The 13,235-nt window shown below is 42.8% G+C and overlaps 1 protein-coding gene across 1 annotated transcript in view; it reads right to left on the bottom strand.

Annotated features, from left to right (window-relative positions):
- Nucleotides 1-1,093: 1,093 nt before the first annotated feature.
- WASF2 (WASP family member 2) overlaps nucleotides 1,094-13,235 on the bottom strand; it is a 739,282-nt gene continuing 727,140 nt past the window's right edge. The window contains exon 8 of the mRNA XM_044089632.1: nucleotides 1,094-6,767. Within this exon, the coding sequence (XP_043945567.1) occupies nucleotides 6,610-6,767 (158 nt within the window). The 3' untranslated portion in view covers nucleotides 1,094-6,609. The remainder of the gene's footprint in view (nucleotides 6,768-13,235) is intronic.

Consider the following 13,235-nt stretch of genomic DNA (forward strand, 5'->3'; position numbering starts at 1 on the left):
ATTAAATAAGCCTTGGGTAAAACTCCGCCATTCACCAGAAGTGGATCTCTGGGAGAAGTAGAATGCTTGGTCTTTTGTTTCTTTTTAATGTCAACATCCACCTAATAAAAAGTGGAGGGGTCCGGACATTGGCCTACACTCCACAGCTGTAGTTCGGACGTCCTCCCTAATATTTGAGGGATCCCCCTAGGGCCTTCTAAAATTACGAGTCTCGGTTACCCCGTACATCTGAAGTGGATGTCTGCAGAGCCTTCAGGGACATAACTGTCATCAGATCCATGGCAACCTTTGAACTGGTTTCAACTGAAGAATCCAAACTAAGGACTGGATGGATCTCTAGGCCTTCATCATCCTCAAGAGAGAAGTCAGATGTATGAGGCATAGCTGAAGAGCCAGACCTACGCTGTTTGGCCTTCCTCTTCACTATTAACTTGGCAGAAGACCCAGATGTACCCTCCATAGCATCTTTCATTAATTGTTTAAGACGGTTTTCTAGATAAACAGCTAGCAAGGACAGCAGACAATGCAAAGTCTTAGGCATAAAGGTCTGGCAAATGGAACAGGTTTTATGGTCGTGAGTACGCCCTAAGCAAAATAAGCATTAAAACCTCACAAACAAAGTAGCAAATAAGATAGTGGAACCCCCCCCCCCAACGGGGAGCTTATCTGAAATAGCTTGATACAGTAGCAAACAACTCTGGCAAGCAGACTTAAGATCAAAGATGGCGTCTGGACTAATGGCAGAGAAGTTCTGAGGATAGTACATGTGCACATCGCATTTATGCTCTGTATATGTGGGGAGCATACGTGTGACGTCCCACATACTTGTAAGTAGTAAAAGGCTTTGGTATACTGGCCGGATATTGGGTCATCCTTGGCAGGGAATCCCTCATATTATGAATACTGCAACAGTAGAACAGAACATCCTACAGTTGTTTTTTTTTACATGCACTACAGATTTTCTGACACAAGAAAAGCAGGGAGTTTTGAGTATAAAAGGTCAAATAATGTAAAGTCTGATAAAACAAGTAATTATTCATTACAAAACAAGTAATTATTCAATACAAAACAAACAAAACATCTAGGCAATGTGTCAGTATCAAATTACAGTTTTATTATATTGCAACTTTATTAGTTGGCAAAGCTTCCACAAAGTCATATTTTATCATTCAAGATGTGATTTTATTTAGCAATAGCAAATTTTTCGAATGTATACTGTCCCATGCAATGCATGGCCATTACAATGATTAGTAACTTAAAATCAATACCATTCCCTTTTTAACAAGATCAAACCCATTACAACCAAATATAAAACCTTTGGAAGTCCAAGGTGACGTACATAGAAAATGTAGACAGAATACAAATATATTTTAAAAAATTAAGGTGTTTGCCAGTCACAAAAAGCACCAAACTAATGTACAACCGAAACAGTAAGGTCACCAGCGGTCAAAAGCTCTAGGCAGCTAAAAACTGGACATTACATTTTTACTTGGACATACTGGATACAAACCTGCAGAATGCGTTATCTAATAGTTTTAAAATCACAAAATCATTAACTACTGAGATTTAGCTACTTGGATTTTATAACGGCACCCTTGATTTTGCATTCATCACAGTTTGTAATGGGGTGTGAAGTTTTAAATGGTCTTATCAAAATGTGTAGTGAGTTACAACCAATTGTTTTGTTGATAGACTACATTTTGCTATCATGCCATTACTGTACACAGTTAATGTACATGCAATTTGATAACAGAAACTCAGTATGTAACAAATAGGTTTCTCCAAATCAGTTTACTTATCCAAAGATTAAATAAGATTAATTTATTGCCATTCAAAGAGAAAATGAATCTACACCAATATGTCTGGGATGTGCACAGTGTTCAGAATATTATAAATGTTGCAGTTTCACGCAGATGGATGAATGTGTAGTTATCACTTATCTAAATGGCAGAATGTAACAGTGCACTGATATAATAAACAGCTTAAATGACAAAGGCACGTTTATCTTATGGTCGTTAGTGATACATTCATCATTAATGAGAAACTATTTTAAAACAGACCAGTACTTGTAAAGAGAGGTATTCCACCCTAAAGCGAACAAGATTTGATGGAGGTGTCCTGTGGAATAATCTGCCAATGTTCATTGAAGAGTAGAGATAATGAAAACAAGCAATGCAGGGTGGTGGGATATCTCTACCTACTAGGAAAGGGAAGCTCTACATGAATCCTAGAGCACCATACATGAGCCAGCAGGCCAGCAGCCAAGTGGTTCAAACAAGACCACCACCAAACTCTGGAGAATATCACCGGAAATTTCCTAAAGCAGTCTCCTACCAATGTGCAGCTTACTGCAGCTGAACAGCACAGCTGTGAAGCAATGACCACACCTAGATGCCATTTCATCCATCACTTTTACTGAACGTTAACACTAATTTCACCAAAATACAGGGACAAAGCAAATAATTTAATTCAGTTCATGGTCTGTCAAGTGCCACATTCTACAAAGAAACAGTGCAGACTTGTCAAGACGATGATACATGTGGCACAGTCACGTAGCTGCTACATCTTAAGTTGTAAGATATGCTGTGAGTGAAACAGCTTTGCCTGAAATAACACATTTCCTTCTCAGCAATATTAACCAGAGTCTTGCTCCTTCTAACTCATTTTAGTTCTGAAAGGAATGTTATTTTGAAATATTGGCCACTAAGGCTTTTTATTCCTGAAATGAAATGACTACTTATCTAGTACAAGTAGAATTATATGACCAACCAGCATTTTTATACAGAATGACCAACCAAAAAGTGGCCATGGCATTAACTGGCAGAAGCTACAGAAACTAAACCAATGTCCTTCTTGGCAAACATTAAAAATGGCGAAAAGAACTGACAATGAAAACTACACTTACCATGAACAGAAATGCACTTGATTTTGCTCAGTTACTGGACTCAAGTTTCTCTGGTAACAATAATGCCAATCCAAAATAAACTGAGTATTGCATCTTACAGATTTGTCTAGTAACATTTGGAGAGGAAGCTGACAAGCTACTGATCAACAGTGACTGTTTCTTTCAGCTCTGAACACTGAAGCTACATGTTTAACAGATAGTTGACCATCCTTCTTGGAAACATGGTGCAAGACTGTCTTGACACTGCATTGTACATGTGCGGGGCAACTGCAATGCCTTGGTTGGGGAAGACAAGACTAGGTGGCAAAGTGCTTAACTGCACCTCAGAATTCCTTATTCCCCCCCTACCTTCCTGGCCTCACAAGCTGGTAGAGGAGTGCACTAACTAGCAATGCTTCAAGTTCCTTCTACAAACTAAGTGAAATTTAATATGGGAACTGTAGCTTTATGCTATAAACCCACACTCCCAGGTTAAAATGATAAAACAACACAAAATGTGGTGTGCTTCCAAATAGATCTGTGTTTCAGAATATTACATTCATTACATTCCCTTCAGTATAATGTTGCAAACTAAAGGCATATCAACCCAAAAATGCTGTGGGGCATATAGCTTATGAAACAGATAATGGCCTTTTCTGACAAAGACCTGGAGTTTGACATTCCCATTTATGCAAATACTTCCCCTCTCTTTTCCTGTACAGGAGAATTCAACCACTGAATTCATTCATTCTGCAATACCTGCTTTATCTTATTCATTGATGAAACGGACTCCATAATCATCACTGTAAAGAAACAGGTATAAGGCACGAAACTAGTCCTGTATGGGATTCCAAATCTAGTGCATGTATATTTGTGGGACATACACCCAATCACACACAGACTTTAAGGTAATCTGTAGGATCTCCATATTACCTACCTACCTTCAGCCCCTTGGGTTGCAGGAGGAAAATGGAGACCATGGTAAAAGCACCAGGAGATGAAGGACGGCAAACTCTGCATAACACAGCCAAACAATGAGGTAGCAACACTACCACTGTACAACTACTCTGTCCATGCACAGGGAGATAGCTTAACCAATGCAGAAAGGCAACATATCTGACAGGGAAGGGCAAAGCAACTCTCACCACCACCTTAGTGGAACCTACTGGCAACAACAAACACTTTAGCTGGGACCCATGTTCACTTTTATTAACCACGTAGCATACCAGCAAAATGTGAATTCATTTTAAAAGTAATTCATGACAGCAGATTCATTGAATAATTTAATATCTCATTTTGATAAACTACAAGACATTTCTGTTCTGTAATATACTGCACACTATACTAGATCATATTTTTCTTCGCATCTGCAAAATGGATTTCAATGGCTATTACCATCAAGACTACAACTTTCAGTGACTTGTTGACAAAGTGAATGTAAGAACTAAAGAAAATCATCTCTAGATAGTACTTCCCTTTATAGGGCATTAAACGCCACTTCACTTCAGATCTTCAGAAATCAGAATCCGTAACCAAAATGCCACAGTCACTGCTTGTAGAGTTAAACCATTTGTTTCAGGCTCTCAATTGATCACCTGTTTTACCTGCTGCTTATCACAGTTTTGCTTAAGCTTGTATAAATTTTACAGTTGTGATATGTAGCAATAATTTACATTATCAAGCTCAAGACAGCCAGTACTTACAAAATAAAAAAAAACACTACAAAACTGAACTTCTTAGCTTAGCCAACATGTACTTTTTACAAACTAGGTTCTAACCTATTAAAATGGACTTATCTGTTAGTATTAAAGATAGACTACCACTAGTATTACTCCAATACAACAAAACTGAATTCACTTTTGAAATCAAAACCAAGTTGGGCTACAGAAAGTTGAAAGAATTAAAAGAACTGTCTGAGACTCCCAACTCAAAAATATAACGGAATCTAACTAAACACAGTATTTTTTCTCTCAGTTGTGAAAAATATCCTCATTTTTTTTTCCATTTCCGTTCAGTAAACAATCCTTTAAACAAAATTTTAAGAAAATGACCTTCAGCTCTGACCAACCTTTCAAAGCTGAACATCTTTAAACCCACATATACTGGTCCCTTCTTCAGACAAGGCTAATTACACAAACCTGAGACACCCACTGCACCAACCGATTGGAACAGTTCAGAACAAATCATCACACCAAAGCATAAGCTCTTGTGAGTTAATTACTGATACAACAATAAAGACTAGAACAAAAGACAACACTTTTTCTTCACTTTACAGCTATATGTTGGTGGGTTTGGCCAAATAACATGTAATTACACACTAATTAAGCAATGAAAAAAAGTTAAAATTGTGCAACTAACAAAGGATTTAAAAAAATTGCATAGATACCTGACCTGCTGCACCAGTTTGTGGCAAGTTTGGTATTAACAGTTTAGTTACAGCAGTAATACAGTAAACAAGCAAAGATGTAAGGCTGGAGTATTTTACTTGCTATTAGTACTTTTTTATCAACATGGTTATTCTGTTAAAAAAAATTACTCCCACTGGTTGCATTAATCTTTTCAGAAATGTGAAAATTTGCATAATTTACAGAAACCAATATGTAGAATGGGCAGCCTCCTCCTGACAGAACCTAACATAGGTTCCAAGTGAAATAGTTTTTTTTCAATAATATGTTAACTTAAGAGCCTGTATTTATGTAGTGACTGGAAGACTGATGCTGCAGTTCCTGCAACCTACAGCAGCATATTTATATGTTTCTGCTACTACACAGTAAAAGCCCATGCAGTTTCTTCTCACAATTCATAAAGTTTTCGGTCTGTACTTCCTGAGATTGATATTTCTCATACTAAATGCTGACCTCAAGTTATGTTTGATGTCAGGTCAATTTTTTTATTTGTGGACTGCATGCATCAAATGCAGTGTCATACCTAATTATATCTGTGCTTGCTTTTAATAAGTATTTAATATGTTTACAAACATTTTGTTTTCTAAAGTAAGGAAATGCACTTAAGACTGTCCCCTACACCAATTAAAAAAGAAAAGAAGTCACAATGACATTCAAATTTTAACCTACAAAATGGTTAAGGACTGGTTAACTGTATATATTTTTTAATGCAAAACAATTTTTGCTTTCATCATCAGCAGCTTTATTTTACCTTATTAAAACAGTCTAAAATCTTTAGAGACCATGAGGAAATACTGACTAAACCTGACACAAAACACTACATGCTATAAAGTATTAAACAAAACAGGCATTATTTTTTATCTCAATGTATAACTTTTTAGAGACAAATTTACACATATTCTCCTCTTTAAACCATAGTGATGGCTACACCAAACATAAAACTTCTGTCCTAGAAAATACATTTTTGGATGGTGTAATATTCATATTGCACACCTGCAAATTACTTCCTCTAAATGCAGAGTTAACACTACATAAATATGTTGATGTTTTTATGACCACTTGCTGAATATCTAGCATCTAAGATTTGCAATATATTGCTATAACTGATATGACCAAAGGACAAAACCATTACTAGGGTCAGCTGCTCATTAAGGCAAAAATGGCTACTGATGCTGCAAGAAGCTTGCCTGTGTTTCTGAACTTGGCTTATTACCAGGCCTCTTTAGGATAACTGCATTTACACACTGAATCACTGCATTTTTGGTGGAATGGAGATCTGGTCCATGGTCTTCCAGTTAAAAGGAGGACAGCAGATGTCACTTAATCTGACCAGTCCTCCTCATCAAACTCAGATGAACCATCTTCTGAGTCACTGTACTCCACTGCAATACGACGAGATAATATTGTGGCTACATCATTACCCAGATGGTCTCGCTTTTCCTGCTCTTGCTGCTCTTCTACTTTGCGAAGATTGAATCCTGAAAAATAAGATAAAGAATATAAAATGAATCTATAAATCAAAATAGCAAACATCTTAAGGTGGCATCACAATTTAACACCAATTTCTTGCTTAAAAATTAGGTTACTTCCTGATGAAATAGCACTAAGTGAAATATAACTCACATCTACACATTGCTGTCATATTTGGTACAATATATCGAAAGATTATCACTAAACAAAATATATACAAAACATGGCTGCCTGCCTAGTCAAAGCACTTTCTATTGACTTTAAAATAATTAGAAGTTATGTACTCACCATAACGTTCCATCTGAGTAGGTGTATTCATTTGTCTGCAACCTGTGGGGGAGTGTGGGGTTGGCGATCTCGGATCGAACCCCGTAGTTTTTCCAACTATGGATCCAAGCTCTCAGCTCTCCCCTCACCCAAACAGAGAGGAACTCTGTCCGTGAGTGAGAGGCTCGTAAACTCCTTGTCCTGGAGCCTGGGCTGGCTAAGGAACTCCTAGAGCTGAGCCTGGCAGAAATTTAGGTTGTGCCTGGCAGAGGGAGGCTAGCCAGAGAAAGGTAAGTGTGATAGAGTAGATGCCTTAAGGTAAGCGAAGAAGCCAGTAGATCCAGGTGGGAAGAGACCGTCCCCTGGAAGCCTCAGGTGGGCGCTGCACCACTGGGGAAGCACCAGTCGACACCCTGGGGGCTGTGGGTGAGACTGTGAAGCCTCAGGTGAGACTGGACCAGACTGGCTACTGGCAGGAAGCGGAGGGGGACTGGTCCTGGGCCTGTTGAGACCCGAACTGTAGATACAGCGTCCGATGTGTCTATCGAGAGCCAGAGAGTCCAGTGCTCATCAGGAGAATGAATTGCAAGTAGCCATTGAGATCGAATCTTTTGGGGACTGCCCGTTCAAGAGAGGGTCTAGGAGGATTAGTTTCATCATAGGCCTTTTCTTTTAAAAGAATCTGGAGTGAGCCCTGTAGGACCTGATCCGGTCTGGGGAGCAGGCTGGATAGAAACACTTTTCTTTGAATGGCCAATTTCACCTGCCCTGACCTCCGTTGACGGACGGGGCGTCTGGGAGGAGGACAACTTTGGAAGGTGAGAGGAAAGGGAATCTGATATCCCCTGGATATGATTGGGAGAACCCAGCGGTCCGATGTTATGGACTCCCATGCCGCTAGTGCAACGATCCCGACTGCGACCCAGCGTCCGTAGAGCAATTCCCCATTCCAGCTTAGGGTTGCTCTTGAAGACTCACTGCCTCCAGAGTAGAGACCCAGAAGCCCCTCAGCCTCTCACGGAAGGTAGTCCTCCCTGTCCCTCTGCTGCGGAAGGACTGGTTTGTCGAACAGGCTGGGACTGCCTGAAACTTCCCGGAACTCCATCTTCTTCTCTGGTTTTTGGTTCCTAGAATAGGAGGGCCTAGGGTGCAGAAGCCCAGTCGGCGGCAGACAGCTGGTTCCCGTCCCAGCACCGCTCTGGAGTCCAGCGATCACCAGAAGAAAGCAAAACCTCCAAACAGCGCAGAACCAAACGGCTCTACCCATAGCAGCGCCCAAGAGAACTCAGAAAAAAGGGCTGAGCCAGGCCTCGCGTCTAGTGACAGTCTCTCCGCCCACTTGGCAGCCAGGCCTAACGTGCATGGGAGAGTAGCATAAAGATGGCCTTAAGCGGCTAGAGTGTAGCCCTGGTGGAGTGCAGAAGAACTCTGTACTCCTCCAGGGAAATGGACTCAGGGGGGATGCAGCGTATTCTGATCTAGATCTAAAACATCCGAATAATCAGTACCAAAATAGTTCAGGCGCTTACTGAAAGGTCGCTTGGCGGGCAGGTCCCTTCCCCAAGCGGTCCATCATCGAGACGGGACGCCTTCCTTGCTGAGGACTCTGAGAGCCAGTCCCGCGCGGGTGGCCGCCCGCGTCGGCATGGCATCGGAGGCCCCTGGTACCAATGGGTCGGTGGGATGGCGGACTAAGAGATCTATCCCGGTGCGCACGGAGTGGCTCCCGGTGTTCGTTCTTCCATACCTAGTGGTAGGCAGGTCCACCAGGGGTGCGGCCCAGGGACACCAAGAGGTAGATGAGCCCGTTTCGATGGCTCCAAGAACACGACTACGGGCTTCAGACGTTAGGGCGAGACACTGACTCGGGCGGCCATGATGTCAGCAGGGAGACTTATCCTCGAAGAGTGATCGTGGGAGCCTTCCCCTGAGGGCCCCTCCCGTGTCTTCTGTGAGGAGACTTCGGGGGAGTCAATGGTCTCAATTTTGCCTCCTTTGCTTAATGTGCTCCGAGCCTCCTGCTGTCAGAGGAGGTCTAGCAAGCAGCAATTGCTCCTTAAGACAGCAGGGCTTTGAAGCGGGCTGTCCCGGGGGGGGGGGATGGTGGAGCTGTCCCAGTACAGAGGAGGCAAGAGCGGGGCAGAAACAAGTGCGGGGGTCGGAGGTCGGAGACAGCTCCCCTCTCCACCTCATCAAAGCGAAAAGCCTACCGCCTCGACCAAAGGATCCGACAATCGGCTCCCGGCTCCCGGCCTCGATCCGGGCAGCTGGAAAGCCACCGGATCGGAAGGGACAGTGCAGCTCGACACACAGCCGGCGCCGAAGGCACTGATCCCCCCCCGAGGCTTCTCGGCTCGGGCCAGGTGGGTCCGGGTCACTCGAGGCGAGAGGCAGGGATCCGTCCGTACAAATTACTATGGCTACCCTCCACCCGGCTCCCGGCTGCTCGGCTTCAGCGCTGCTCGAACCCGGATGGCGGAGAAGGAGCAAGAGCTTAAAAGGCTTAAAAAGGGTGTTAGGCTCCCGGAGGCAAGAGGCAAGAGCACTCCATCTGCATCTGGAGCCTGTCTTCTCATCATCCGTCCAGATCAGGGGTCCATCAGAAATAAGGGGGTAGATCTCGTAAGGAGGGCTACCGAGGAGTGGGTGCCTCCTCGATAGCCTCTCGATTGGCTCCTCTCCTCCTCCCTCCTCCTCCGGTGAAAACCACACAGGGGGAGGGGCGGAGCCCGACAACGGAGCCGGGAGAAGCGGAGGAGAAGCCCAGCTTGGCTGGCGGGGGGCGTGGCAGAGGTCTCGGCCAGCGCTCCGGGTGCTTCTCTCCCAGGTCAACCTAGTAGCATCCCTCTCCTCTCCAGAAGCGGAGGTTGAGTCCCAGGAGCAGGAGGTAGCCACAGAACAACTGCCACAGTAGTCCCGAGAAGCCGAGCGGGGGCGAGCGGAGTCTGGCGGTAAAGACCCAAGACCAGCTCTTGGACCTCCGGCTCCCTCCTGAGTTTGAACCCTGCACAAATGAGATGTGAACCCAGATGTAGTGTTCAGCTTTGAGAAGGGCTTAACACCGGGTGAGAGCTCAGCGGTGGAGAGTATGGCCCTCGAGGCTTAGAAAAAAAATAGATTTAAGGCTGCCATACCATGAACTCCTAAAAGTAAAAAAAAACAAAAACAAAGTAAAAACAAACAACACAGACTACACTTACTACACACACTCTCGGAACAGCGAGGGAGGAATTAAAATATAGCTCAAAATTAAACTCAAATTACTTTTGGAAAGGGAAACCTAAACTTTCATTTAGAATCCACTCAAAGAACCAAAATGATTTGATTTTTTAACAAGTAATAAAATCCACTTAGCTGGGGCAATGTACCCACATCCAGTCACCAAGCCATGACCAAGCGAGATGAGGGGTCATGAGGGTGGAAGCCTTGGGGGAGGGAGGAGGAGGGGAGGGCCAGAGCTTAAATCCAATACTGGACCGGATCCGGATATGGGGATCCGAACCCCATCCAGTGCCAGACAAATGAATATCCTACTTCAGATCTGTAGATTTGACACGATGTCCTACTACTTAAGCAATTCATGCCTATTAGATTTGGTTCTGACCCTCAGTCTTGGTTGAAAACTGCCTCTCAAACAAAACTGTCCAACTCCTCCTACTGAACACCAGTGCTAATTATGTCAGCCTATTAACATTTTTTCTCACTCTCCTTCTGAACCTCACTTCAAACTATCTTTGCCCATTTGTGAAAATTCTCTAAGATGACCTCTGGAATTTCCTTGGAGACTTCAACCTATACTCTTCTCCCTCTCAAACACTGCTGATAGTCTGGTTACCCACATACATACCCTTAAATATTTGAGAATTTGTCGACCCCCCCCCCCTGCCTTTCTCCTATGACAGCAATCTAATGCAGTTCCATGCTTAAATAACTTAAAACCGAATATAATAACCTTATTCTACAACATAATTTGGAGCAGTCATTGTTTGGTTCTGACAACTCTGCTCACCTTTAGACCACCTTCAACAAAATGTGCCAACTCCATTTCCCTTTTTTCAAAATGGGACATCACTGCATTTTTCTTTCCAAACAGATGCATCCTTCTTTTAACTACCCTTCCTTATTAAGCTCTTTTAATTACTGTTCCACACAATCTAGCCTAGTTCCAAAAATATAAGTGATTTAGTTTCACACACTGGATCCAGGAGAAAACCCCTCCTAATGGATACTATGGTTGGATTTATTCCTTTCAACGATTACAATTTGGTATTGTGTTCTTGAGATGATGTATCGTGTGTGTCTTAATACACTGACTACATAAGCATACTCCCCTTCCCCATCATCAGCACCCACCACTTACACTTATTTAATAAGCTATCGATAACCTTTCTTAGTTCAGTCCAAGTCATTCAAGAGGCAGTGGGAAATTTTATTTCTGCCCTAAAGAAAATACATCAGAAGAATGATTTATTAACAGCAGATACAAGAGAACTGAACACCGGTTAACATTCTTTAAACTGGACTAGTGAGTCCATTCTGAAGTCTATCATCACTGTATTTAATGGGAAGAGGTTCTAGCAAATGGGGTAAGTGTTAGCTTCTCTAACACAAAATGAGCATCCCAAGAATGGGCCAGCAGTTTTTTTTAAGAGGCCTCTTATACAAACCCGTTTCAAAAATATTTTAATATGAGAATGTACTGAAAGAGGGAGATCCATGGGCAGACGTAGTGAAATAGCCGATAAATGAACCACGATGGAGGAGTAAAAAAGCCCATAGGATAGTAACTCACAAATGCTATAAAAACAGAGAATTAGCCATGAATGGGTGATGGTGAATGGGTGATGGTTATGCTACTGGCACCAAGAACATCATATATTAACAAATGGAAAATGTTTTCCAATAGCAGGCTTTCCTGTCTCCATTAGTACACGTGTGCATCAGTAAACAGGTGCCTAAAGGGAATCAAGACCCTATCATCCAGGCAGTCACCTGAAGTTGACTGAGGATGGGGTGCATCAACCACCATAGATCAGGTGTGAGTAGATCCAGTCTGTGAGGAAGTTTGTGATAATTTTCCCTGGCCATCTTCAAAAGAGGGGATAAAAAAAGTTATGCACTCACCATAACGTTGCATCTGAGTTGTAGCTTTTCATTTGTCTTCCACCTGTGGGAATACAGATCTGGTACGGATCTGACAACCACATTTTCCAGCATTGGAGCCAAGCTCCACCCTACCCATAATGCCCCTGTCTTCTTCCCTGCCCTCAGATCGAGTTTGCTGCCAACAGTAGCACCCCGACCAAACCAAGAGCCTAACACTTTGGCAGTAGAACCCTGAAAGCACTATAGGAAAGACCAAGGCTTGTCAACGTAAGGGCCATGTCTCTTCCATCCGGTCTACCACACAGCCTGCATAAGGCATGGGGAAGGAGGGAGGAGACAGTTGAAGACAAATGAAAAGCAACAACTCAGATGGAAAGTTATAGTGAGTACATAACATTTTTATCTGAAGTGCTTGTTTTTATTTGATCTTCAACCTGTGGGACAGAGTCCCCAGCTACCAAAAATCCCTGGGAGGTCCTCATGGAAGGATGTTCCAGAGCACGGCGGAGCCAAAGGATGCCCTTGCCTTTGGACATGAGATCCAACTTATAGTGCGAAATAAACATGTACAAAGATGCCCAAGTAGCTGCAGAGCAAATGTCATTTAAGGAAACCTTAGACCAGAAGGCCACTGAAGTACCCACAGACCTGGTAGAATGTGCCTTGACATGACCTGGCGGAGATAATCCTTTGGCTTTATAGGCTAAAACTATGCACTGAGAGATCCAACAAGCAAACGACACTTTAGAAACAGGTTTATCTAAGAAAGGCTTAGAAGAGGAAACAAACAGCTGATCAGACTTGCGAAAGGACTTTGTTCTATGCAAACAGAAGTGTAGTTGCCTTTGAACATCAAGCAAATGCAATTTATACTCTCCTTATTCTGGAAGTTCGGAAAGAAAACAGGGAGATTGATGAGCTGGTTAATGTTAGATTTTGAAGCCACTTTCGGAAGAAATTAAGGGTTAGTCCTTAACGAAACTCTGTTTCTGAAAAAAACATACAAGGGGGACTTGACAGACAAGGCCTGAATCTCCAACACTCTTTGCTGAGGTAATAGCAACCAAAAAAGCTGTCTTCCAAGACAGGAACTGTAAATCCAC

Source organism: Protopterus annectens, chromosome 1.part1 (genome assembly GCF_019279795.1).
Source record: "Protopterus annectens isolate FY-2018-M chromosome 1.part1, PAN1.0, whole genome shotgun sequence".
NCBI lineage: Eukaryota > Metazoa > Chordata > Ceratodontiformes > Protopteridae > Protopterus > Protopterus annectens.